This window comes from Haliotis cracherodii, unplaced genomic scaffold, assembly GCF_022045235.1.
Source record: "Haliotis cracherodii isolate W230 unplaced genomic scaffold, xgHalCrac1.p SCAF_5, whole genome shotgun sequence".
Lineage (NCBI taxonomy): Eukaryota > Metazoa > Mollusca > Gastropoda > Lepetellida > Haliotidae > Haliotis > Haliotis cracherodii.
In genome coordinates this window covers 48,368,444-48,394,906 of record NW_027266308.1, presented here as the reverse complement: position 1 = coordinate 48,394,906, position 26,463 = coordinate 48,368,444, and the positions used below count along the sequence as shown (strand labels likewise).

The 26,463-nt window shown below is 41.5% G+C and overlaps 1 protein-coding gene across 1 annotated transcript; it reads left to right on the top strand.

The window, feature by feature from the left end:
* Positions 1-4,909: 4,909 nt before the first annotated feature.
* LOC139442267 (probable fumarate hydratase, mitochondrial) lies at positions 4,910-25,641 on the top strand. The gene is made up of 9 exons (XM_071223054.1): positions 4,910-5,132; positions 13,167-13,289; positions 17,170-17,280; positions 17,846-18,022; positions 19,100-19,255; positions 20,168-20,279; positions 20,829-20,909; positions 21,576-21,779; positions 24,811-25,641. Exons 1-9 carry the CDS (start codon positions 4,923-4,925, stop codon positions 25,233-25,235), a joined length of 1,599 nt encoding a protein of 532 aa, XP_071079155.1. The 5' UTR covers positions 4,910-4,922; the 3' UTR covers positions 25,236-25,641.
* Positions 25,642-26,463: the final 822 nt, after the last annotated feature.

Genomic DNA, 26,463 nt, shown 5'->3' with positions numbered 1-26,463 from the left:
GTCCGCCGAGCATCATGGTGTGGGGTGGAATTGGTCTTGCACAGATGGACGGCCCTGTAGTCTTCCAGAACATCGGTACATGGAGAGGCAATGGTGTCATAGCAGCTCGGTACATTGATCAAGTCTCGAGACCACACGCCATATCTCATTTGGCACGTCGCCGCAACCACGAGTTTCAGCATGACAACGCCCGTGCCCACGCTGCGAGAACAACAAGAGACTTCCTCCGGCAGAATGACATCAGAACCATGCAGTGGCCTGCCATCAGTCCCGATTTATCCCATTGAGCACCTGTGGGACGAGATTCAAAGACGGCTGAATGACGTCCGACCAAGGCCGACAACTGCAGCTGAACTGCGTCAGGCGTTCCTCAGAGTGTGGGCTCAAGTGCAAATGGCCTTCATCAACCACCTCATCCATTCCATGTATCGACCTTGCACAGCAGTCATATATGCACATGGCGGACACATGAGATACCGACTTGTGATGCCATTTTCTCAGAGACTAGTGACACTTTAATTTCAACCTTGATGATCAGTTTTGCCAAGTTTCATCTTTTAGATATGTCTCAAAGTATGTTTATCAGTGTTTGGACAAATAAAGTTTCTCATATATCTATCCATGGTGACGTTTCTTTTGCGATATTTTGTCATATGCAAAAACAGATAAACGCAAAAGTGATTTTAGATTGTCAAAATTGACACTCATCATTGTCATTGATCCAGGTTCCACATGACACATGGAACAGTAGATTTTCAAGGTGACGGTCATCTGTTTTCAATATCTTGTATGGCCACCACCATTAATGTCCAGAACTGACATCATCGTCCCATGGAAGTACTCAGATTGTAGCCTAGGGAATGTTCACCCACTCCCGCAGTGATTGTGCCAACTGTTGGAGGTTCTGTGGTGCTTGCTGACGTGCTCGAAGTCAGTTAACTCCCTTGCCTCGGAAAGATGAATCTGGACTAGACAAACCAGTGATTGATATTACGAGCGATGTCTGACCTTTTCCTTGTGTCAACCGCCATGGGGTATGGCTTGGCTATTGTCAAACGCGGCCTAAACTCACCCACTAAACGAAAGTCAGTATAGTACATTATATAGTACAGTGTAGTCAGACGTTGGTGTAATACGACACCCGAGTCACAGTCCGTCTCAGTGACGACTTGACATTACTTCAATGCCACAAGTTAATTATGAAGCCCATTTCTGGTGTCCCCCTCCTACGTGATATTGCTGGAATATTGCTAAAAGCGGCGTAAAACCAAACTCACTCACTCACTCACTCACTCACAAGTTAATTTACATATCACCTGACCGGACTCTTCTCTTGTTTTTAAACAAACGCGTTTATTCTAATGCAGTGCTTCGACGACAGCAGGTTGAGCCGTACAACCAATGAAAAAAAGGATATTAGGATTTAAGATATTTTGTCAGAGGATCTGTACATTTTATTACATATGCTTATCTAACTGTCTGGACTTTTCAAAAAGGAAATAGATGAAAAACATATGTAATTTGATCAATGGACTGTATATAATGTGACGAATCGTCACATCCCGCTGGCCTATGGCAGAGATGCTAGACATGGCGCAAGGAATTCTGGGTAGGAATGACCCCAAGTGTGCTGGAGTGGTTGGTTGTTGTTTTTTTGTTTAAGGCAGCACTCAGCAATATTCTAGGTATATGACAATCTCATTAAAATCAGATCTTAGTTCTTGCTACCGCTTAACAAAGATCTGAGGACATCCCATTACAGGTCACGTCAGACCGACCTTGCGCGAACTTTGACCGACCAATGGAATGACCAACCAGAAGGCAGCTTTCTCGTGCTTTACGGCACTAATTTCAAATTGGCGACTACGCTTCGACACATATTTTGACAAATTCTCGATTACAAATTTGAAACCTGATCAAAAGAACATTCTGGAGTGGCTAATAGATGGGCTAGATTGTATGGATTCAGTCGTTAAACCCGTAACTATCGTTCGGAATAAAGTTTTCAAGGTTGCATGATTAGAAATCACATTCCGACTGTCACTTTCATAATCTGGTAAGCGACGCTCTGATTGGTCGGATGAAAGGTCGTTCTGACGTGACCACTAATGGGATGTCTTCATCTTTGTTTAGCGGTAGCGAGAACTAAGGTCTGATTTTAATGAGATTGGGTATATGACGGCTGTCTGTAAATGTCTTGTTGGCACCCAACACATTCACTCACTCACTCTTGATATTCACAAGAATGAGCTTGGTAAGAGGAAGTGGATTGACATCATGAGCATCGATCCACGCAATTGGGATACGATGGCATGCATCGACCAAGTCAGCGAGGCTGACCACCCGATCCCGTTAGTCGCCTCTTGCCACAGGCATAGTCGCCATTTATGACAAGCATGGGTTGCTGAAGACCTATTCTACCCCGTATCTTCAGGGGTCGTACTTTGGTAATACCTCAAGGGTTCAAACATGACCATTACATGACATCAGTGCATTTGACCATAAACTCACGGCATCGTTTTTTTTATTATTATTATAAATTAGTATTCGAATTGTATTCGAAGTTCGTTGCGTATGGTAATCCAACATAAATTAACCTGATATTAAGGCTGATATAGAGGTTATCACTCGAGTGTGTTTGGGGATGGTAAATATCCTGCATTAGGAATAAACATTGTATATATATACCTCTTGCCACGATGGCATGGATCGTTGCTCATGCTGTCAGTTACTGGTTTGCCTGCTCCAAACATGATAATGGACAAGCCGTGATGGTATAGCTGAATTGTTACTGATTGAAAGTGTGCAGGGGGTCTATAACGGTTTGAAGAGAAATCAGGTTGTCAAGGAAATGAAAGACGACAGTTTAAGATATATAGTAGTTAAACTTGACACCGAGAAGTAGAATGTGTTCAGAAGTCGACAATTAGAAGTAGGGGGTTTGTGTATAGCCAAGGAGAAGAAAATCGACATCTAGAAGTACAGGGTGCGTGTATAGCCGAGGAGGGGAAGAAAGTCGACACTTAGAAGTACAGCGTGTGTGTATAGCCGAGGAGAAGAAGAAAATCGACACTTAGATGTACAGGGTGTGTGTATAGCCGAGGAGGAGAAGAAAGATAACATTTAGATGTAGAGGATGTGTAACCAAGAAGGTCGCATAGTGAATGATTTTAATTTAACGCCTCTTTGAGGAGTATTTCAGTTATATCACGACGTGCGTGTCAGATTCATGTGGGAGTAAATCTTGGGCCATTCCCGTGACACTTAAGACCCGGGTTCGATTCCCTACACATGGGTACAATGTGTGAAGTCCGTTTCTGTCGTGTCCCCCGTTGTGATATTGCTGGAATCGCTTTCGCTCGTCAAATATCAGAACTATTCACGAGTTTCATAAAATTGGCAGACATCTACGTGATCCAGAACTTACTCTAATTAAGTTTATCAGAATCATACTTCAAACACGTCAAAGGTTAATACATATTAATTTAATACCATACAACGGCCCACCTTCAGAATTCAGGGTTCCGTTCAACAAAGCTATAGTAATAACGCTAAAGTTATCATAAACCCCTGCTAAACATGGACTTATAGAATTAGTACTGGGATCTGCACCACAAAATTGACAATCGCGTCACAATGCCAATGACGTAATTTGTGGAATTTTGTTGCACGATCCACCGGCAAAACAATGCATTGCGACGTCATGCAGCCTGGTGTAGCGGCCATAACATTTCCGAGTCCAGTGATGGGATTCGACCCACGGATGTTCTGATCAGAGGTCGGACGCCTTGTCCACATGACCAAACATGTTAACCCCGTCAGCAAGCTGACAAGGTAAGGATGCCATCTGTGGAATGACCCCACGCCCTGCTACACTAGCATCAAGGTTGCTGGTTATCGTAAGCTGGTTCCCGGCTCCCTATGCGCGTCGTCAACTTGCCTATATTGTGATATTAGAGACGGGGCCCAGCTTAGGGTCATCGAGTGTGCATAAGCTCCCCAATGATCGATCATCTCTACACGTAATGTCTTTGAATAGGCCAAAGGATGTCAAGAGATTTCAATATTTGTTCGTAAAACTGGTTCCGACTGTACATAAGCACGCGTTTTGGTATTACCAGAGACCATATAATACTAATAGATTATTATATGGTCTCTGGTATTACCAAGGATAGGTCCGTGGTAATACACAATGTGTAATATAGCTGTATGTTTATTAAACGGGTGATCTCTTCACGGGCAAGTAAGAAATATGGGTACAGTGTGTGTAGTCCATTTCTGTCGTGTCCCCCATCGAGATATTGCTGGAATATTGCTAAACGCGGCGTAAAACCATACCAATTCACTCATTTAGACGTTTGGCAAATTGTGAAACCCACGAGCACTTGTATGGTGCTGACAAACCTAGAAACATAATCTGGGCTAATATATAGGTTTCGAACACGAGCACAGCATTCGTGACCACATTAAAATCCTGCATGGATAAGGCGAAGCACTGGACTCTATGTAACTAATAATAAACAAATTTGCAAAAAAAACGTAGACAAGGCCTCATTGTTATTATTATTATTATTAGTTACATGGTCCTGTTGGCGAAGCCATGCAGATTACGGGATCATTCGGCTCAGGCAAGCTCCTCATAGCAATAATGGATTCAGTCACGCTCTGTGTAGGAGCTTGCATGAGGTCTTATATTTCTAAGGGACGCAACTCTGAATCCTTGTATATGTCACAGTCTATTTAGAATGCTTTATAAACATACAATCATTCAAATACAAAACTTTGTTAGCAGGGCGCAGCTACACCAGAACCAGTTTGTTTTATTGTTTTGCACCACGCCCTCGAATTTACCCGTTCCGTTTTAGTGATGCTGTTTCGCTTTTTTAAAACACTCGCTTAGGTTTTTGTCATCAACCCAGGTCATGTTGGCGAAACACGTGCCACCGTTAACTGTGTTGAGAGGCTGGATTGGCGAAGCGGTGAGATATTTGACAACAGTGACAACAACTCACAGTGGTTCTGGTATTTCATCAGCTTCAAATTCACATCTCCAACCACGGCCAAATATATTTGTGAGGACTCGGCAAGGATTATCCACTGTGTCAAAGATGAACGGGGACCTTGTTCACGATGTGAGAATATATTTAATATCAGAATTATGGTTATCGTTATAAGCTTTTTATAAGTTCATTCGGTGCAGTGTTTCTAAGTTCTCATTTGGATCGGATTCTAGATCATGCCATATTTTAATGTACGCAGTTGATAAAATTCTACATTCGGGCAGTAGGCATATAGATACAAATCTATACGAATATAAAATGTGAAAGTATATATTTATTACTCGTGTTTTAGGGGTAGGTGTTAAGTATGATGCACTATATATGTACTGAAAATAATTTATGGTACACTAATTCTTGTCTCTTGCTATATTTCTATATGACCAAATATGTGTATTATTCGTATCACACACACACACACACACACACACACCGGCATGAAATGCGGTGGGATATAGGCTTGTCGGCGGCTCGATCGTCTGTCTGTCAGTCCGTTCGTAATCAGTGCGTTTGGAGCATAACTCGAAAACCGTTCAATATGTTACAAACAATAATTGGCAGACATATCAAACAGATCCTGAAGTGTTGCCTTTTGCAATTTACGGATTTTTGACATTTTTATAATTCTCGAATTCCATGGGTAACACTAAAATTGGAATTGGTCTCAAAAGGGTAGATCTATGTGTCGTTTCAGGAGCAGAACTAAAAACCTTTTCTACATTTTTTCATCCAAACTTGTTACATGTCTTAATCAAGGAATGAAGTGGTGACTTTTGCTATTTGGGTATTTAAAAAAATATTAATTGTTCCTGTTTCCAGGAACTCTGTTCATAGTTGTGTGTACCTGACATAGAAAAATAAATTTCCGAATCCCAATTCCGTGGTACTGTTTTAATAGCTCAATAACTACTCTTGTATATGGACAGACAGATTAGATAGAAATTCTCTCTCATCAGTTTGGACTTACAGTAACATTCAGGTAATTAAATTATACCATAGTGTGTGAGGCCCTCCAATCCAAATGGGATTCTGTTTGTTTATCCGAACAGGATTTCATTGGAAAGTTTTTGATAAACTGCATCGTAACTATAAACGCTTGTATCAGTTACAAGAACAACAGAGCTTGCTTGATAGATAAAAACATCACGACAGCCGCAAATTTTGGAAAGTTATTGCCAAAATACAGCGTTAGAAATTGGCACAAGTCCTATAGTCCTTGCCAAACTGCCCAATGGTAAAGGTATCATAAGGACCAGTAGAGATTTGCCCTTTTTAAGGGTTTTGCTATATGTTATCATTATAAGGACTAGTGGACGAAAACTGTTGGTTTCTAACCCTGAAATAGGTATTGCAAGTGACAGGCGAAAGTCTATCCCATGGGAGGTAATTCGTGATGGAAGTGTGATCACAAACAAGGAGGATGTTCTTAATATTTGGAATTTAAGTTACAGCAGTTTATTTAATGCTGATCCATTAAATACGTTTGATGATGCTCATTTTCAGAAAATTAAATTCAGCGACGTAGTAGAATATCCTCCCTTCAATGCTAGTCAACTAAATCTACCAATATCTCATGAAGAGGTTGTAAATGCACTCACCCGTGATAAATACGGTAGAACGGCGAGATCCAATCTTATACCTGCAGAAGCGCTCAAAAATAGTTCCTGTGTGGATATTTTGCTAAGGCTTTTCACTTTTTGTTTTGAATATAATATCTGTCCTGATAATTGGTGCCACAGTATTATTTCACCAATCCTGAAATCAGATGCCAATCACCAGGACCCATTTGGCTACCATGGGATCTCCTTCATATCAGTACCCTTTAAAGTTTATTCTTATATTTTAAACAAAGCAATACTATTTTGGCCAAAGAGCAGAATGGATTCTGTAGTAAGCGGAACACTTCAGAGCATATATATACTCCTTATATTCTGTTATTAATAATTGGAAATTTTAAAAAGCTCAACATTTTTATGTTATATAGATGCAAGGAAGGCGATTGTCACACTCCCTTTAAACAGGGATTGTCTTTGGTACAAATTACTTGGTGTTAACGGAATATTTATTTCTGCAGTGAAATCGTTATATGATAGCATTCGATCTTGTGTGTCCATAAACGGATACAAATTAAAACAAAAAAAAACTAAAATTGTGTGTTATAGACAGCAGTCTGTTACGCATTCTATTGTCAGTTTTCATTGTGGGGAAGAGAATACTGAAATTTGTAATGCATATAAATATTTGGGACTTTGGCTCCAGGAAAACCAAGATTTAAATTTCATAGATAAACAAATTGCTAAATCGGCTGGAAGAGCCCTCAGTGTAATTATAAGTAAATTTAAATTAGTTGGAGGAATGACCTATGATGTTTTCAGTACTTTGTATGATAATCTTGTACAACCTATCTTAACGTATGGTGCAGCAATTTGGGGAACCAGAGAATTTAGTTGCTTAAATGCCATCCAAAATAGAGCCTGACGCTTTTTCTTAGGTGTAGGAAAAGCTATTCAAAATTTGGCCATAAGACTTAAGAGGTGAGATGGGTTGGTTATCATCTATCATTACTAAACACTAGGGCTGTTCGATTCACTCGCCTCCATTCATGAATTGAATTTTTTGTTTGTGGCCACTAGAATCGAATATGTATGAATAAGCAATCATGTGCATTTACATACCCTGTACCTAAAAATGTCCATAAGAACATAATGCATCGATTTCTTCAAAAACAACACTCTTATAATATTTAATTTGACAGTATTGTGGTCACTGGTCATTGTTGCTTTTGTGCAGGTACTAGTACCTGGATAAGTGCAGAATATAAATGTGTAATAAAAACTAACAAACCATGTCAAATAATTTATTTTATGTTATTGTTTCACCCATTATAACAAATTATACATCATCTGCTGACTTGCTTTTGTATTCGTTAATTAATATTCGTAATCATTACCCTCCATTCGTGATATGAATCTTATTCGCCTCATACTGTATTCGTTACAGCCTTGCTTAACACAAAATTGAAGTTGTACGTTTCTGGATGAAGTTGAATTCAGCACCGTCACAGAGATTAATAGCTTGTATCAGAAACTGGTCTCTGTCATTCCGAAAGTCCTGGAATAGCAGAGTTATGAAGTTGTTTGGTTCTTTGGATTTTCCATTTTTTGGATTTGTATAATATTGGTAATGTAGATTTCCAAATTTTGAAATCAAAATTCATAGAACTTGACAGGGAAAACTGGTTACCTGGAATGACACTGGCCATACAACAGGTAATAAGCTTAGAACGTTTAGATTGTTTAAAAATACACTGAATGCTTCATTTTATGAACGTCATATTCTGGATATTCTGGATGGTGACGAGGCACGTTAGCTATACCTCGCTGTGGAACTTTACCTTTAGAATAAGAAAGAGGCTGTCATACAAGCCCGAAATATCCTGTTTCTGAACGCATCTGTAAATTAAGAAATGGCCAAACTGTTGAAGATGAAGTTCAATTTTTGGTAACGTGTGACTGTTATAGAGATCTGAGACTTAATCTTTGGCAGAAAGTATCCCTTATGACCCCTTGATCATTACCATGTCTTCGCTCGTCACGCCGAAGACCCGGGTTCGAATGCCAACATGGGTACAATGCGTGAAGCCCATTTCTGGTGTCCCCCGCCGTGATATTGCTGGAATATTGCTAAAAACGGTGTAAAACCATACTCACTCACTCCCTATTACCATGTCTACTGCAGACCAAACTGTATTCTTAATGCAGTGCGATGATCTGGTTAAACCACTTGCTGCATTAATCTTCTCAATGTTTCAGAGAAGAAAATATAATATAAAACAATAAATGGGGTAGTTGTATACATGAGATCATTCCTATCATTTTCACTGTTGTTTTGCTGTGGTGTATGGTCGTTGTATAGAGGTGCCGAGAGATGTGATGAGTGACATGCATGTAAGGTTGTGCTGTATGCTTATTTCGTATTGTCGGATTTAATTCTGTGTGTATGTGTGTTGTATAGTTGGGAGTGTGTATATGCGACAGTGTATTGTTACTTTGTTAGTGTCTTTGTACGTGGTTGATGCTTCTTTTTGTGGAAGTGGGAAAGGATGTGGTTGCGAGAGAGGGCGTGGTTGATAATGCAGGTAAGGGAGTTGGTATGGATGTGGGAATGGGTACAGGCGAGGGTATGTTTGAGAAATAGGGTGTGAGTGAGGGTACTGTGTGACAGTGTGGCTGAGGGTTTGGATATGATTGAGCGGTTGTCAATGAGGGTTTGGATGTGTTTGAGCGGTTGTCAATGAGGGTTCGGATGTGATTGAGCGGTTGTCAATGAGGGTTTGGATGTGTTTGAATGAGGGTTTGGATGTGTTTGAGTGGTTTGAGTAAGCTGCTGTGAGTGAAGGAACGGATGTGGTGTGTGTGTATAGGATGCTTGTACGGGGGATATTAGAAATATTCAGTCCTGGCAATAAAGTCTTAGTGTTTTTTTCCAATCCCTGGTCAACCATTACGTGCTTGGTTCCACGGTCTGTATGTTATTGACAAGAAAGTCAGTGATACTGACCATTAACATATTAAGGGTGTGCGGTATTGTAGCAGGGCAGTGAATGAGTGATAGGCAAACACATGCTACGGACATTTATTCCGCCAATAGATCTGTCATATATTTATCTATTTTCGATGATTTCTCTTGTCAACTTGTCTGTTTAGGAAATATGTGCGGACTGAGAACATGCAGTGAGACAAAGGGTCAACTTTGAGGGTTAGCTTGGCGAATCAGTTGAGCACGTCATGGCTTGGGTTTGTTAAGGCTTACAACATGAAGGACACATTAACTACATTTAATCTATCTTAACCAATAACTAAGCATAAAAGTTGAACACTTAAAAGTAGATACGGAAGGTGAATAAAATAAATATGTACAATGTTGTATCTGTCACAGTATTATTGGTAAATTGAGGTTCATTCAACAGTACGTATCACAACATAATTTTTGTCATGCTCGATATATCGGGTGATGTCAAATAGCTATTTTCTTTTTTTGCCAAATGCCTTCGCCGCCCCGCTGCATAGATCCAGGCCCGCAAGATGGCTGCATATTTATTGACTGAGTAAACATCATGTTGTACCAGCATCTTGTTTTGTTCCATTTATGACCTTGAATACATTGCTTAATGTATCAGATTGCTACTGTAATTTATTATTATTCAATATTTTGTGATACATATCACATTACAGCCTTGTGCATCTCAAAATATTGTGATACACTTTAATCCTCCACTACCCATCCCTACTGACTATGTTGTACAAGCACCAGGTCGTCCTAAAAAGACGCAGCTTTGTCATTTCTATATGAATAGAAAGTATCATGAAAGAAATGACAAGTACCGCCTACTCAGTGAGTTGCAACTGTTTCCCCTGTGGATATTGTGATGCTGATGAGAATTGTGACTTTGTCAAGTTTGATGGCATAGCCGACTGTGGTAGCCCAAAGCTAAACAATTCTGAAGTGTTAGCTAACTTGGATGCTAAGTTAGGTCTGTTGTCATCTGAGCTAATGGCTTTAAGTGTCAGAGATAATTCAAGATTTTGCTCACTTGTTCATGGATGTACCTGTCCGTACAGATGTAGTGTGTATTGATGTACATGATGTAGATGGTAGTGACACTGGTGCTGGTGCGGAGCTGTCCTGTTGCATGAAGATGCATCAGGTTAGGATCAGCGTGTTTATTATTATATTCATGAAAATTTGACAGGCTTCAGAGAAATTATTCCACCATTGAAAAAAAACCTCTTGCTCTGTTTTTATCCCCCACCCAACAAGGTTGGCGGGGGATATAGAAACAGGCTCCATCCGTCGCGTTTCATTTCCGGAGCATAACTCAGAAACCGTTCATAATTTTTTCATGAAACTTTGCAGGCTGTCAAGTACATGCTGAACTGGTGCCTTTTCCTATTTAGGAATTTTAGAAATTTTTATTTTTTTTACGTTTCCATGGCAACAAGATGGACTTAGGTTCTGTGAGGGTAGGGTTCGTTTCCGGAGCATAACTCATAAACTGTTCAATGTTTTTTCATGAAACTTTGCAGGTCTGCCAGGTACATGCTGAACTGTTGCCTTTTGCTACTTTGAAATTATAGAAATGTTTATTTTTTATGTTTCCATGGCAACAAGATGGACTTAGGTTCCAAACTCTTCTTTTTATTACAATTTCCATGACAGGTTCCACCTCAGTTAAAAAAGGTTAGGGTTTGTTTAGATTTAATTATGATTATAAATTCTGCAACAGGGGCGTGGGATATAGCCACGTTAGTGGCAAACTCTTGTTAGCTTTGCAACAGTCTGAAGTGTACTTGGGTTCTACTTTCTTTGCTATTCAAGTGTACACTGATCACAACCCTATGACTTTTCTCCATTAAATGAAGAACAAAAACCAACGCCATGTGTGCTGGAGCCAGTCTTTTCAATAATTTGATTTGGACGTCAAGCATATCAAAGGCGAGGATAACGTGATTGCTGATGCATTGTCTCGAGTTGGTTGAATGTGATGGTTCTAACTGCAAACATGATTTGCATTTTGTAAACATTTCTCATAATTATCATGTATGATGTTTACTATTATTTTATGTACTTTGCAGTTTTTGTACTCCTGTATTCACTACATGTTCATTTTAGTGACTTTCAACTTGATCAAAGATCATTTTAATCAATTTCCATTCTGTAGTTACCACACTTTTATCCTGTTTGTCATCACCATGGTTACAGCACTTCATGGTTTTATCTTCGATTACAAAACTGGGGATCAAGGGGACCCCCAATAATTTATTTCAAGGGTCCTGAACAATCTCTTTAAAATCAGATCTAAATTCTCGTTGCCGCTAAACAAAGATTTGAGGACATCCCATTATGGGTCACGTCAGAACGACCTTTCGCGAACTTCCACCAACCACTGAAACAACTAACAAGAAGCCAATAAGAAAGCAGCTTTCTCAAGCTTTATGGCACTCGTTTCAACCTGGCGACTTCCATTTCAGACTACGCTTGAAAAATATGTTGACACAGTTTCGGATTAAAGTTTTGAAAACTGAACAAACGAAACATTCCGGAATGTCTAATATATGGTTGCGATTGTATGGCAGTGCTTCTCACGTACTGTGCAACGCCTCCTCCGTTCAAATGTTTATCCCATGGAAGCGAGAGATGGACGATGATTTTGACGTAATCAGTCATAGGAGCCGTAACTGTCATTCGGAATACACTGTGTTAACATTTTCGAGTTTGCATGATTAGAACACACATTCCGGCTGTCACTTTCATGATCTGGACGCTTTGATTGGTCATATGAAGGTCGTTCTGACCTGACCCGTAATGGGATGTCGTCAGATCTTTGTTTAGGGATAGCAAGAACTTAGATCTGATTTTAATGAGATTGGGGTCCTGACTGGAGATATGACGGTCCTGTAAAGTAATGAAATGTACATGCTATAAGATTAGATAGTTATTTAGTTACAGGACCTGTATATTTCTTGTCAAGAATTTGGTTCAATGAATATTATCAAGTCTCTTGCAATGTCTTTTTGTCTGCTTTCATTATATACATTTATACATTTTGGATGCTTGTAAAACACTAACACATACTTAAATCAAGTTATATGTTTGTGTTCTAGTCATGCTAGTCTTGGTAGTAGTTGTACTAGCAGGGATGCAACTTGGCACTAGTCTGGGTTTGTCTAATGTTCAAAAGGGGCGATCGGGTAGCCTAGTGGTTAAAGCATTCACTCGTCACGCCGAAGACCCGGGTTCAATTCCCGACATGGGTACAATGTGTGAAGCCAATTTCTGGTGTCCCCCGCCATGATATTGCTGGAATACTGCTAAAAGTGGCGTAAAACCATAGTCACTCACTCACTCACTCACTCACTCTGATGTTCCATAACCTCAGAACTTGTAGAATTACATATGGGTTAGCATGTTTGGGGATGTCCAATCATGGAACCACTTGAAGAGCTATTCAGTAATTCCAATTTTAGTTGCATCCCTGATTAATTTGCTAAATAAAAAACATAACAAATAAAAAAAAACATAACAAGGATGACTCATTGTTGCTTTCAGAAAACTCGTGTGGAGCAGGACAGTTTCGGTGAGATTAAGGTGCCATCTGACAAGTATTATGGCGCAAACACAGCACGCTCCCTTATTAACTTCGATATCGGCGGGGAAACTGAGAAAATGCCGGTAAGGACACTGTGATGATTTTCAGAATAAATAGGTCATCAGATAATGGGCAATCTCATTAAAATCAGACCTTAGACATCCCTCCCATTAGGGGTCACGTCAGAACGACCTTTCATCCGACCAATCAGAGCGTCGCTTACCAGATCATGAAAGTGACAGTCGGATTGTGATTTCTAATCATACAACCTCGAAAACATTATCACGGGGTATTCCGAACGATTGTTACTTTTTTAACGACCGAATCCATACAATCTGGACCATCTAATAGCCATTCCAGAATGTTCTTTTGTTCAGGTTTCAAATTTGTAATCGAGAATTTGTCAAAATATGTTGCGAAGCGTAGTCGCCAATTTGAAATTAGTGCCGTAAAGCACGAGAAAGCTGCCTTCTGATTGGTCATTCCATTGGTCGAAGCATTCTCATTGTGACCATTCTCTTACACAATTACGAGTACAATATTGTCATGTAAAATCATTGGAATGACATATATGAACATGTCAACATACTTAACATTAGAAAAATGTGGCAGATATCAGTGTTTGTCAAGCGATAAATGGTTTCATTGTACTGATCTGCCATGTTTAAAAACCTGCACACACACTCAGTCACATAACCATTTATAGTACAAAAACATTGTATACCATGTACTTTAGACATACAAAACATGCAGTTCCTCAAATAAGGCATACTGAAAACACTACATCCACAATCCAATCATATCGACATTGTCAGTTTCAATGAAAGGAAAACAAATAAAACAACGACATTTTCAGGAGATAGTATCCATGAGCAAGTTTGTTTCTCTTAGTTATCTGCATCATCTTTCATGTGTAATAGGATACGGGGCACGGGTGGCCCAGTCGTCTAAGGGGCCGCGATTCACTGTGCAGAGTTGCGTCCCTTGGGCACGCCAGAAACCTATGATTGTGGGTTCAAATCCCAGTTCCCCCCGATTATGTTTCTAGGTTTGTCAGCAGATCGCTATGACGAATGATTGTCCAGCCCTCAATAGATTGACATCAACACCTCAATACACAAATCACTTTTTGCCTATTACACTTGACGACCTCAGCACTTCCCTAATACAGATCACACAGATCCATATGCCTGTAATATCCTCCTTACATCATGCGATATTCGATCTGACTCTGCTTCGTTTCCGGTTCAAGCAATCTCTACAGCATTGGAGCAACATGGCTTCTCTTCCGACAAGACTCCGCCAGCTACTACGACCCGCTCCTCACGACAATGTGATTTACAGTCACCAGTCTCCTAAAGTGGAAGTCGTTGACCCTTCAGTCATGACGACTGGATCGCTGATCAACTGGACTTACCACATAGTGTCTCTGAAGATGATCAACGTACTGGATTTGTGGACTCTAGCTCGGACACTCTTACGCTGCCACTTAAGTCGATCTTCACTGATGTAAGAGCAAATTTGGATTTTGCTTTTGCGTCAGAAGGACAGGTTACTGGCTCAGTTGGACCCACTGTATGGCATCCATTCTTTCAGCCAAGGATCTGGATAGTGACATTCTCGTCATTAATCTAAAACGATCTACACATTCTGCTATTGTCAAAGATTAGGACTTAGCTCTCCTGGATCAGATTGTCCGCCGCACACTTCCCCTCCTCTTGACTGTACTCTCTGCTACAGAAGCTGTCGCCTTATCTGTGGCCCATGCCCACTCATCGGAAAGGAGCTCGTAGATTTGTCAGCACCATACCCATGCTCATTGGTTTCACCGAAGTGGTAAACGTCTGAGACCTGCATCACTTCGGGCTTTCCTCCCACATTAAGCTGACACGCTGTGATATAACTTGAATACTGTTAAAAACAGCATTAAACCCAACTCACTCACTCACTCACTCACTCATCGGAAAGGACCATGCTTGTAGGGCCATGGGTTTGGCCAACGAGAAGTTTTCTCTCTTATGGTTCTTCTGTCACATTGTGTGAGATCTATTATCACTGTATGGGCTGCGACTTCAGAGATATGGCTGATGACTATCTACATTTGGATGCGGTCTATCATCCTAAGAGCTTACCTCTATTCGTGATGACTAACTCTGGTTGCATCCAACCCTCATGAAACACGGGCAGTGGCTTCCACTTTGACATTACACAGCAATTTTACCCTCGGAGCCATCATGGAGGGATGCTTTTGACAGTCTCACACAGTCTTTTCCTCTTATTACTGGCGGCATGTCTCGGTCGCTGATGTCTAAAGTCTGCATCACTTTGGTCCACTTGTGATAAGATACTTCACGTGCTACAGTCCTGCATCTCATCTCCTGTATATAAGTCAATAAATACTTGAAGTTATTTACATGGTCTTCTGATTTCTACGGGTTCCCAGTCAAATTCCAGGATGGAGGGTACATGTGCTTGTCTGTTGAGACTCTGGCTGCACCAGATGGTGACTTCTGTGATGTAAACCATTCGTTTAAATGGTGTCCAAATCTCCCCAAAGAGAATGAGGGTGCAGGGAATATCAGGTGATCGAACTGCCAGGGGTCACATCGTACGGTGATGGAGGGTACATATGCTTGTCTGTTGAGACTCTGGTCTACATCATAGAAGTCACCATCTGGTGCAGCCAATTGTTTAAATGGTGTCTAAATCTTCTACCTGCTCACCCCTGTCTTATGATGTCTCCGTAGTTGATTGCAGACACATCTGGGCATTGTCGATTGTTCTACTTCTCATTCTCAGTATACTCAAGCTCAGCGGTTGTGATTGATAGCTGTGATAAAGCAAAAAAATATGCCAAGTTGGTCTGTCTTATAGAACCTAGGAACGAGGTGTTTCTAACAATACTCTCACTCTTACGCGGGGTGAGGTTAAGTCGTGACTGAGTTGGCTTCATCTGTCTCAAACGCATTAGTTCTTTGGATCGACATGCTTTGTGAAACCACAGAATACATGATTACCCAAGATTATGCTGTCTCTGTCTTGGTAGCTAAAAGGGTTTTCAGAAGCAACCGTCACACAAGTTTTTTATCCATCTGGACTGTGCCAATCCTCAGATCAACAGGTTTTAGAACCAGCTCCCTCATGTACATCTCCCAGTCGAGGTCTATTACAAGCAAGGGTATCTACGCCACGTCATCCAACCCATGGGATAAATGCATAGTGTAAGATAGGATAAGTTTAAAAACTTGATATTTTACAATGAATTGTATATTGATATACTTATCCTATCTCACACGCTTAACACCCACCCAACCACCCCTGCATCACAGCTACTCCAGCCTGTACGCTCCCCAAAGAGCATGAGGGTGTAGGGAATATCAGGTGATCAAACTGCCAGGGGTCACATCATACGGGATTGCAGTGGAGCGTGACCCATGAATACAGTGGTGATAGTAGTGATGCATGTGTTGTGTTGGGGTGAGTTGTTTTCTTTTAAGGTGGAAACATTATTCTAGGACATTTCCACACCAGCATCAAAGAGTAAAGAGGAATGAGATAGCTGAAGTATATAAATATAAAATTTCTTGTAAAATTTTCATTTTTTTTTATTTGGGATTAAATTATTTAGAGGACTAATTGCTCATCAATCTCATAAACTTATATGAAATTGAGAAGATATGTTGTGCACAAGCGATGACCTTTTACACATGGGTGGATATCTGTATTTTGTAAGGGGTGTCTCTCGATGCGGTTTATGTAGACACAGTTTTTCAGAGATGACCTTATAGTAATTGGGTAATAAAGAAAATAACCCACTTGGCATGGAGTATGGATTATATGTCCCTCATGCAATAAACGTTTATTCTCTAATATATTGCTGGAATATTGCTAAAAGCGGCGTAAAACCATACTCACTCACTCACTCACTTATTCTCTAATAAGCTGTTGTTGCATCACCAACAGATACCAGTCATTCAAGCGTTTGGCATCTTCAAGGGATGTGCAGCTACGGTCAACACAAAGTTTGGACTGGACCCCAAGTTGGCAGAGGCCATCAAACAAGCTGCTGAAGAGGTTATAAAACATTTCATCAATGTTGCATCTTTGTTTACTTGCAAGGGATATAATGACTCCTTATGTTTGTGCTGGGTTCTTATCAAGAACATGAAGAAGAAGATGCTGACATTTATTGTATGGTTAAGACTAAGAGGTGTTAAATGCCACATGCATGAACAATATCTTAACAAGAAACATGAAGGATGTGGTAGACTTTTATCGGGAAAGCCTTACTGATGTGTATTGTCGACTATTGTACCTCAAAGACTTCTTGATCAGTTTCCCTGGGTGATCAAATACTATTTTTAGCTTCACCAGCACTCCAATCGGCATGTGGCTAATTTCCCTTGTAAACGCTATTCAATTTTATCATCCTTGTCACATATCACAAATATGCCAAATGATAAATAGAGATTTTGAAATTGTCTTGATTTTCTCATCCCTCAAAGCCGTTATTTTTACATATGATAAAAAAATAGTTGAAGTCTGGTTGTTTTCAATTTTTGGTACCACCAATAAAAGCCTTGTTATAATAATAAGAAAGGCCCGTTGTTATTAAGTGGGTTCTTCCTGTACACATCAGGTAGCAAAGGGTAAGCTGAACTCCCACTTTCCCCTAGTGGTGTGGCAGACTGGGTCAGGGACTCAGACCAACATGAACGTGAATGAAGTGATCAGCAATCGAGCCATCGAGATCCTTGGGGGCACCATGGGAACCAAGACACCTGTGCATCCTAACGACCATGTCAATATGAGCCAGGTAAGTACCAGAAATGTCCTTACTCATAGATCATCACTGAGGGATGTCTCCCATCAATTGTAACTTAAAAAGTCTAGATTGTTAAAATAGGTCTAGTTAGCTGTCAGCCCAGTCAGGAAGATCTGCCGATAATCAAGATCTATATTGTGATAAAACGGGTCTTACATCACGAAATGCATCAAATCATGTGAGCACCTTGATTGAAAACATGAAAAGATTTGGAAAATATCTGCTGACAATGAGTTGACAGACTCCTAACCATTTACCGGATGTCATCATGTACCTGAAATATTGCTCAGTGCAGTGTTACATACAAAAAACAAGACAGACTAATACAATTTTCTGTGTGTACCAGTTCCAAGTTCCACAGATGTAAATCTTGTTAGTTGTGACTTCTACAGCCTGCAGTTAATCCAGGCTCAAATTAGTCTAAAATTGTTCTTTTAGTAACAGATTCTACAAAGTTAAAGTGCCCTGTAAGCTAACCATGCTAACTGTTGTAAGATTTTGAGAAAAAGATTACAGAAAACAAAAGTCGTTAATACCATGTTCACGGGCTGGGGAGATGTGAGTTGGGTTTTTCACTATTACTTATCCATCTTTCTGTCATTGGTATATTCAGGAACGTTGCACCTATATAATCTTAAACAAATTGGTATAAAATCCTTTCATTTTGTGGAAATATGATTATATATGATGATAAAAATGTTCTAGTCATAATGTCCATTTGGTTAGGAACTAATTGTAAGGTGACTATGCTTGTCATAAGAGGCGACTAACAGGATTGGGTGGTCAGACTTGCTGACTTGGTTGATGCATGTCATCGTATCCCAATTGCGTAGTTCGATGCTCATGACGTCAGTCACTGGAATGTCTGGTCCAGATTGACTATTTACAGATCGCTCTCATATAGCTGGAATAATTCTGAGTGTGGCTTTAAACAACAAATAAATAAATAAATGGTATTGCATTACTTCCTTGCCATGGTAGTGAATGGCTCCAGGGTGTTTATCATGGAGTAGAGATCTATATAATATGCTGTTTAATGGAATATTAATATTGATCGGTATATTTCAGAGTTCAAATGACTCCTTCCCTACAGCTATGCATATAGCAGTTGCAACAGAAATCAACAACCGTTTGTTGGGCAATCTCAGACAACTGCATGAAGCACTCGAGGCCAAATCCAAAGAGTTTGCAGACATTATCAAGATTGGGAGGACGCACACACAGGTACACGATTTGTTCAGTAAACTTACAGGAGGACTACATTCCACAGTCTGGTGCAAATTATGAGCATCGGCCTGGACACTGTCCTGTATGGACAATCTGTTGCTGATCACATGACACAGGATGCACTATCTTTACAAAATGGCGTCCATTCCAGAGCTACAGATAAGCTGCATATGCGTAAAGTATTCCCCACCCCCCCCCTGCAAACTATTCAAAACGTAATTACTTTCAATTACCTTGCGTACAGAATTGCATGCATTAAATGAAGCTTTTTCATCATGCATACAACAGAGCTAATTTCCGAAACACAATTACAGGCTTATTTACTTTCTGAGTCAAGCCTATATTTAGAAAAGTTTGTACATCTAAAACATTATTTCATTTTTTTTGCCGGCTTGTAATATCGGCATTAACTTGACTCCTATTCTCTGTCACTATCCGGCTTGTAATATCTGCCTTCCGTTGACTCACATTCTCTGTCACTATCCGGCTTGTAATATCTGCACTCCGTTGACTCACATTCTCTGTCACTACCCGGCTTGTAATATCTGCACTCCGTTGACTCCCATTCTCTGTTTCAAGCATGCTGGGTTGACAGTTAGCCTGCACCTAGTGAGTGAGTGAGTGAGTTGGGTTTAACGCAGCTTTGAACAGTATTCCAGTTTTGTCATTTTGTGTCAGCCTCATCTCGGAAGGAAGTCTACAGTGATGCAGGTCTTTGACATTCACGTCTTCGGTGAAACACATGAGCACATGTATGGTGCTCAACACAGCAGATTGCAGAGCCTCAGACTACTCATGCCCGCTCTGCACCTAGTCCTCCTGTAAATTTACATGTTAAAAGCTATGTCCCATGTGTGTAAGCATGGTCCAGGTAACCTAGCACTGATCAGCTCCATATCTGCGTTGTAGGATGCTGTGCCCCTCACTCTGGGCCAGGAGTTCAGTGGCTATACCCAGCAGATGGCGTACGGCATAGAGAGGGTAAAGGCCACATTACCCCGGGTTCAGGAACTGGCTGCTGGTAGGTTGGCTATGGGGCTCAACAAATGTTCGATGTTCGATATTTTATGTTTTGACATGATCTTACATTTTTCTAAAATTCCTTTTTGAAATGACAGACGAAGAATGCTAAACTTTGTTTGTTTTTCCTCATGACATCGTATTTTGTTCAAGTCATAAGATTTTAGTGTTAGTTTGTTGACATCAGTTATTATGCAGAAAACATTTCATTATCAATGAGACCCCCTCTGTGGTCCAGTGGTAGAGCGGAAGGCCGCGGGGTCGATCCCTGGCCGTGTCAAACCAAAAGATGTTAAAAGATGGTACCCTGCCTGGTGCTCGGCTAAAATAAGGGCTTGTCGGCTCAGAGTCAGTGTAATGTGTTTGAGTGGGGTATCCATGTTAAACTGCGGCATCAGTTGACTAGAACTAAAAAACTGACATTGGTCTGGACGAGTACACACAGACAGGCACGCAGGCACACTGTGTAAGTGCAACAATCTTGAACAAGACATTAAACCGCATTTCACCTGACTTGACCTTACCTCACAAGATTGAATTTGTTCAAAAGGAGGCACAGCAGTTGGAACTGGACTGAACACAAGGAAGGGCTTTGCTGAGATGGTGGCAGCCGAGGTGTCTCAATACACAGGTAAATGACCCAATACACGTTTGTCTTGGTAATATATTTGCACATGGTTACCTCCCTTGACTCCTACTCATGTATCCTGTTGTTGATACTGTGTTTTGCAAAAAGTTGGCAACTGTTTGTTTTCAGATTCCTTCAGCATTTGAGATTTTAATGATTCAATTTTTTAACAAAATTCAACATATCCGATCGATTTCAAAGACAAGTTAAACACTATTATTTTTTCTTAGTTAATATATCATTATATGTCATTAATATATGGGGGCGGTGGGGTAGCCTAAGGGTGAAAGATTTCCTCGTCATGCGGAAGACCCAGGTTTGATTCCCCACATGGATACAATCTGGAAGCCTGTTTCTGGTGCCCCCCACTTCCACCGTGATATTGCTGGAATATTGCCAAAAGCGACATAGAACCATACTTACTCCCCCATTAATAAATATCACCTTATCTTCTTTCTTGTGGCAAGTTGCAACTTATTTTAAAGCAAGAAGGGATGAAATGTGTGAGCACAGCAACAATGCTCAAAGAGAAATCCAAGCCAATTACTTAATTATGGAATCATGGGGAAATATTGAGCCTTTGGAAAGCTTCATTGACAAGCGATCAGCCTGACTGTGTATGAATGATTATGACTAAACAACTGCCTCGTGTTTCTACCTCCATTGCAGGGTTGCCTTTCAAGACCTCCAAAAACAAGTTTGAGGCTCTTGCGGCCCATGATGCCCTAATAGAGGTCCATGGAGCGTTGAATGTTGTGGCATGCAGTTTGATGAAAATAGGCAATGACATCCGCTTCCTGGGGTCGGGACCTCGATGTGGGCTAGGGGAAATCTCCCTGCCAGAGAATGAGCCTGGGAGCAGCATTATGCCAGGTGAGTGAAGGGAGTAGCCAGGTGAGTGAAGGGAGCAGCATTATGCCAGGTGAGTGAAGGGAGCAGCATTATGCCAGGTGAGTGAAGGGAGTAGCATTATGACAGGTGAGTGAAGGGAGTAGCCAGGTGAGTGAAGGAAGCGGCATTATGACAGGTGAGTGAAGGGAGCAGCATTATGCCAGGTGAGTGAAGGGAGCGGCATTATGCCAGGTGAGTGAAGAGAGCAGCATTATGCCAGGTGAGTGAAGGGAGCAGCATTATGCCAGGTGAGTGAAGGGAGTAGCATTATGCCAGGTGAGTGAAGGGAGCAGCATTATGCCAGGTGAGTGAAGGGAGCAGCATTATGCCAGGTGAGTGAAGGGAGCAGCATTATGCCAGGTGAGTGAAGGAAGCAGCATTATGCCAGGTGAGTGAAGGGAGTAGCCAGGTGAGTGAAGGGAGTAGCCAGGTGAGTGAAGGGAGCAGCATTATGCCAGGTGAGTGAAGGGAGCAGCATTATGCCAGGTGAGTGAAGGAAGCAGCATTATGCCAGGTGAGTGAAGGGAGTAGCCAGGTGAGTGAAGGGAGTAGCCAGGTGAGTGAAGGAAGTAGCATTATGACAGGTGAGTGAAGGGAGTAGCATTATGCCAGGTGAGTGAAGGGAGCGGCATTATGCCAGGTTAGTGAAGGGAGCAGCATTATGCCAGGTGAGTGAAGGGAGTAGCCAGGTGAGTGAAGGAAGTAGCATTATGCCAGGTTAGTGAAGGGAGCGGCATTATGCCAGGTGAGTGAAGGAAGCGGCATTATGACAGGTGAGTGAAGGGAGCAGCATTATGCCAGGTGAGTGAAGGAAGCAGCATTATGCCAGGTGAGTGAAGGGAGTAGCATTATGCCAGGTGAGTGAAGGGAGCAGCATTATGCCAGGTGAGTGAAGGGAGCAGCATTATGCCAGGTGAGTGAAGGGAGTAGCCAGGTGAGTGAAGGGAGCAGCATTATGCCAGGTGAGTGAAGGGAGTAGCCAGGTGAGTGAAGGGAGCAGCATTATGCCAGGTGAGTGAAGGGAGTAGCCAGGTGAGTGAAGGAAGTAGCATTATGACAGGTGAGTGAAGGGAGTAGCATTATGCCAGGTGAGTGAAGGGAGCGGCATTATGCCAGGTGAGTGAAGGGAGCAGCATTATGCCAGGTGAGTGAAGGGAGTAGCCAGGTGAGTGAAGGGAGTAGCATTATGCCAGGTGAGTGAAGGGAGCAGCATTATGCCAGGTGAGTGAAGGGAGTAGCATTATGCCAGGTGAGCGAAGGGAGCGTCATTATGCCAGGTGAGTAAAGGGAGCAGCATTATGCCAGGTGAGCGAAGGGAGCGTCATTATGCCAGGTGATTGAAGGAAGCAGCATTATGCCAGGTGAGCGAAGGGAGCGTCATTATGCCAGGTGAGTGAAGGGAGCAGCATTATGCCAGGTGAGTGAAGGGAGCAGCATTATGCCAGGTGAGTGAAGGGAGCAGCATTATGCCAGGTGAGTGAAGGGAGTAGCCAGGTGAGTGAAGGAAGTAGCATTATGACAGGTGAGAGAAGGGAGCAGCATTATGCCAGGTGAGAGAAGGGAGTAGCATTATGCCAGGTGAGAGAAGGGAGTAGCATTATGCCAGGTGAGTGAAGGGAGTAGCATTATGCCAGGTGAGTGAAGGGAGCAGCATTATGCCAGGTGAGTGAAGGAAGCAGCATTATGCCAGGTGAGTTAAGGGAGTAGCATTATGCCAGGTGAGTGAAGGAAGCAGCATTATGCCAGGTGAGTTAAGGGAGTAGCATTATGCCAGGTGAGTGAAGGGAGCAGCATTATGCCAGGTGAGTGAAGGGAGTTGCATTATGCCAGGTGAGTGAAGGGAGTAGCATTATGCCAGGTGAGTGAAGGGAGTAGCATTATGCCAGGTGAGTGAAGGGAGCAGCATTATGCCAGGTTAGTGAAGGGAGTAGCATTATGCCAGGTGAGTGAAGGGAGTTGCATTATGCCAGGTGAGTGAAGGGAGCAGCATTATGCCAGGTGAGTTAAGGGAGTAGCATTATGCCAGGTTAGTGAAGGGAGTAGCATTATGCCAGGTTAGTGAAGGAAGCAGCATTATGCCAGGTGAGTGAAGGGAGCAGCATTATGCCAGGTGAGTGAAGGGAGTAGCATTATGCCAGGTTAGTGAAGGAAGCAGCATTATGCCAGGTGAGTGAAGGAAGCAGCATTATGCCAGGTGAGTGAAGGGAGCAGCATTATGCCAGGTGAGTGAAGGAAGCAGCATTATGCCAGGTGAGTTAAGGGAGTAGCATTATGCCAGGTGAGTGAAGGGAGCAGCATTATGCCAGGTGAGTGAAGGGAGTAGCCAGGTGAGTGAAGGGAGTAGCATTATGCCAGGTGAGTGAAGGGAGCAGTATTATGCCAGGTGAGTGAAGGGAGTAGCATTATGCCAGGTGAGTGACGGGAGTAGCATTATGCCAGGTGAGTGAAGGAAGCAGCATTATGCCAGGAGTAGCAATGATAATGTTTAAGTTTGTAACGAACTGTTATTCGCTGTGCTGTGGATCAAAACATCCGCAGCCGCAAATTACACCCTCAACTAACAATAGAAACACAATGATTAGGCTATAGGCTGTTTTACTTATGTTATGTATGATGAATGATCATAGTACATATACAGTCCACACTTTTGTTATTTATCGAGTAGCGTGATGTGGTCACACGACTTGATCCAAGATGTCTGATAGCCAAAATGCTTATAACGAACAACGGATATAACAAACAAAAATCAGTGGTCCCTTTGAACTTGTTATAACGATATAACCGTTTACTGTATTTGTTGGAGATGGTCGGGTAGCCTAGTGGTGAAAGTGTTTGCTCGACACGCCGAAGACCCAGGTTCGATTCCTGACATGGGTACAATGTGTGAAGCCCATTTCTGGTGTCCACCCACCAAGATATTGCTGGAATATTGCTAAAAGTGGCGTAAAACCATACTCACTCACTCAATGTATTTGTTGATAACATATGTGAAACATATGTTTCTCTCTTCCAGGAAAAGTCAACCCAACTCAGTGTGAAGCTCTGACGATGGTCGCCGCCCAAGTGATGGGCAACCATGTTGCTGTGTCTGTCGGAGGAAGTAACGGACACTTTGAACTGAACGTCTTTAAGCCCATGATGGTGCGGAACGTACTTCAGTCCATCCGTCTGCTTGCTGATGCCAGCCTCTCGTTCACCAAGCATTGTGTCACTGGCATCAAACCAAACAGGGAAAGGATCAGCCAACTGTTGAACGACTCGCTTATGTTGGTCACGGCCCTTAACCCATACATCGGCTATGACAATGCAGCAAAGATCGCAAAACATGCTCATAAAAAAGGAACAACTTTGAAACAAGCAGCTCTTGACCTTGGTGTTTTGACAGAGGAGGAGTTTGATAAATATCTGAAGCCTGAGACGATGCTGGGCCCCAAGTGAAGTCTGTTACAACTATAATGCATGCTAGTCAAGAATGCTGTGTTTTGGGAAGGGGGGTACAGAAAAAGTCTACTTTTTGCTGATTTTGCTGTTGTTTTATCATTGCTGGCGGAAAGTGGTACTTTTGTTCTTCTATATAGCATATACATATATTATACACAAGTGCTGGGCTTTATGAAATACAGAGACTATGAAATAAGGAATTTATCTGTTGAATGAATCTGAGGACCGGTCATTTACTATGGGATTGGGGTGGGGAGAGTCTGAAGGAATCAGGGAGAGTCGGCAAAGAGTTGAACAGTCTCTTGCAGAAGGCTATGGAGTTTTAAATAATATTAAGAATATATCAAGTGCTTTTGCATTTTGTCTTTTTCTGGGAGGGTTGTGAAATTGTTTACAAGGCCCAGGGGGGGATGGGGGGGGGGGGGGGGGTCATCTGAAAATATGGCAAGCTTTAGGGAAGGATCATTATTTTCAGTTCATCAGTGCATCAAAAACATACAACCCACCCCCCTGTAATAAATGACCGGTTCAATGTGTGTTTGGATATAGAATCCTTATGGTCTTTAATAATTTCAGGGAAAAGCTACCAAGCAGGGTGTCAGCATTATTTTTGTGAAAACGTTCCTTTGTGACTTTTTTTAGCAAAGGGAAAATCAACTTTGTACAATCAAGTCTTAAAGAAAATGATCATGTTTGGGACATTCTTTTACCTTGCATGTATCATGCACAGTGACTCCCCGTTAATCTGGACCGTATGCTTCTAAGTGAAATCGTATGGATGACGTAATTTCCAACTTATCGAATTGTCGGTTTGGAGTATCATCCCAATGTATTTATGTATGTATGTAGGCGCTGACAGTGGGGGTGTTTATTGGCCAAACAATTTATTGCAGGTATATATATTGGAATACATGTTGCGATATGTTGGGAGCTAAAGTGATTGACAGTGACTGCACATGCAGATCCTATTTTATTCATACCAAGTAAATATTACTCAGGATGGTCAGTCACCGCCATTTTGTAGTCATGGATACAGGGGAGATAACAATGTGATAGAGTAAAATCACTTCCTTTTTCCGTTTTGTTAATCAATCGATGGAAAACAAAATTTGTGAATGATTGTGAATGAATGTACATTTTAGGTAAATAGATACAAATAGTAATGAAACTTGTTATAATTGTTTACTTAATGTACCAAAACACACAAAAAATATTGCAATATGTA

Coding starts and splice junctions, on each gene's coding strand:
- LOC139442267 (XM_071223054.1), top strand. CDS start 4,923: ATGTTGGCGAAACACGTGCCACCGTTAACTGTGTTGAGAGGCTGGATT. Junction 5,133..13,166: donor ACGGGGACCTTGTTCACGAT/GTGAGAATATAT, acceptor TGTTGCTTTCAG/AAAACTCGTGTGGAGCAGGA. Junction 20,280..20,828: donor GGTTCAGGAACTGGCTGCTG/GTAGGTTGGCTA, acceptor TTTGTTCAAAAG/GAGGCACAGCAGTTGGAACT.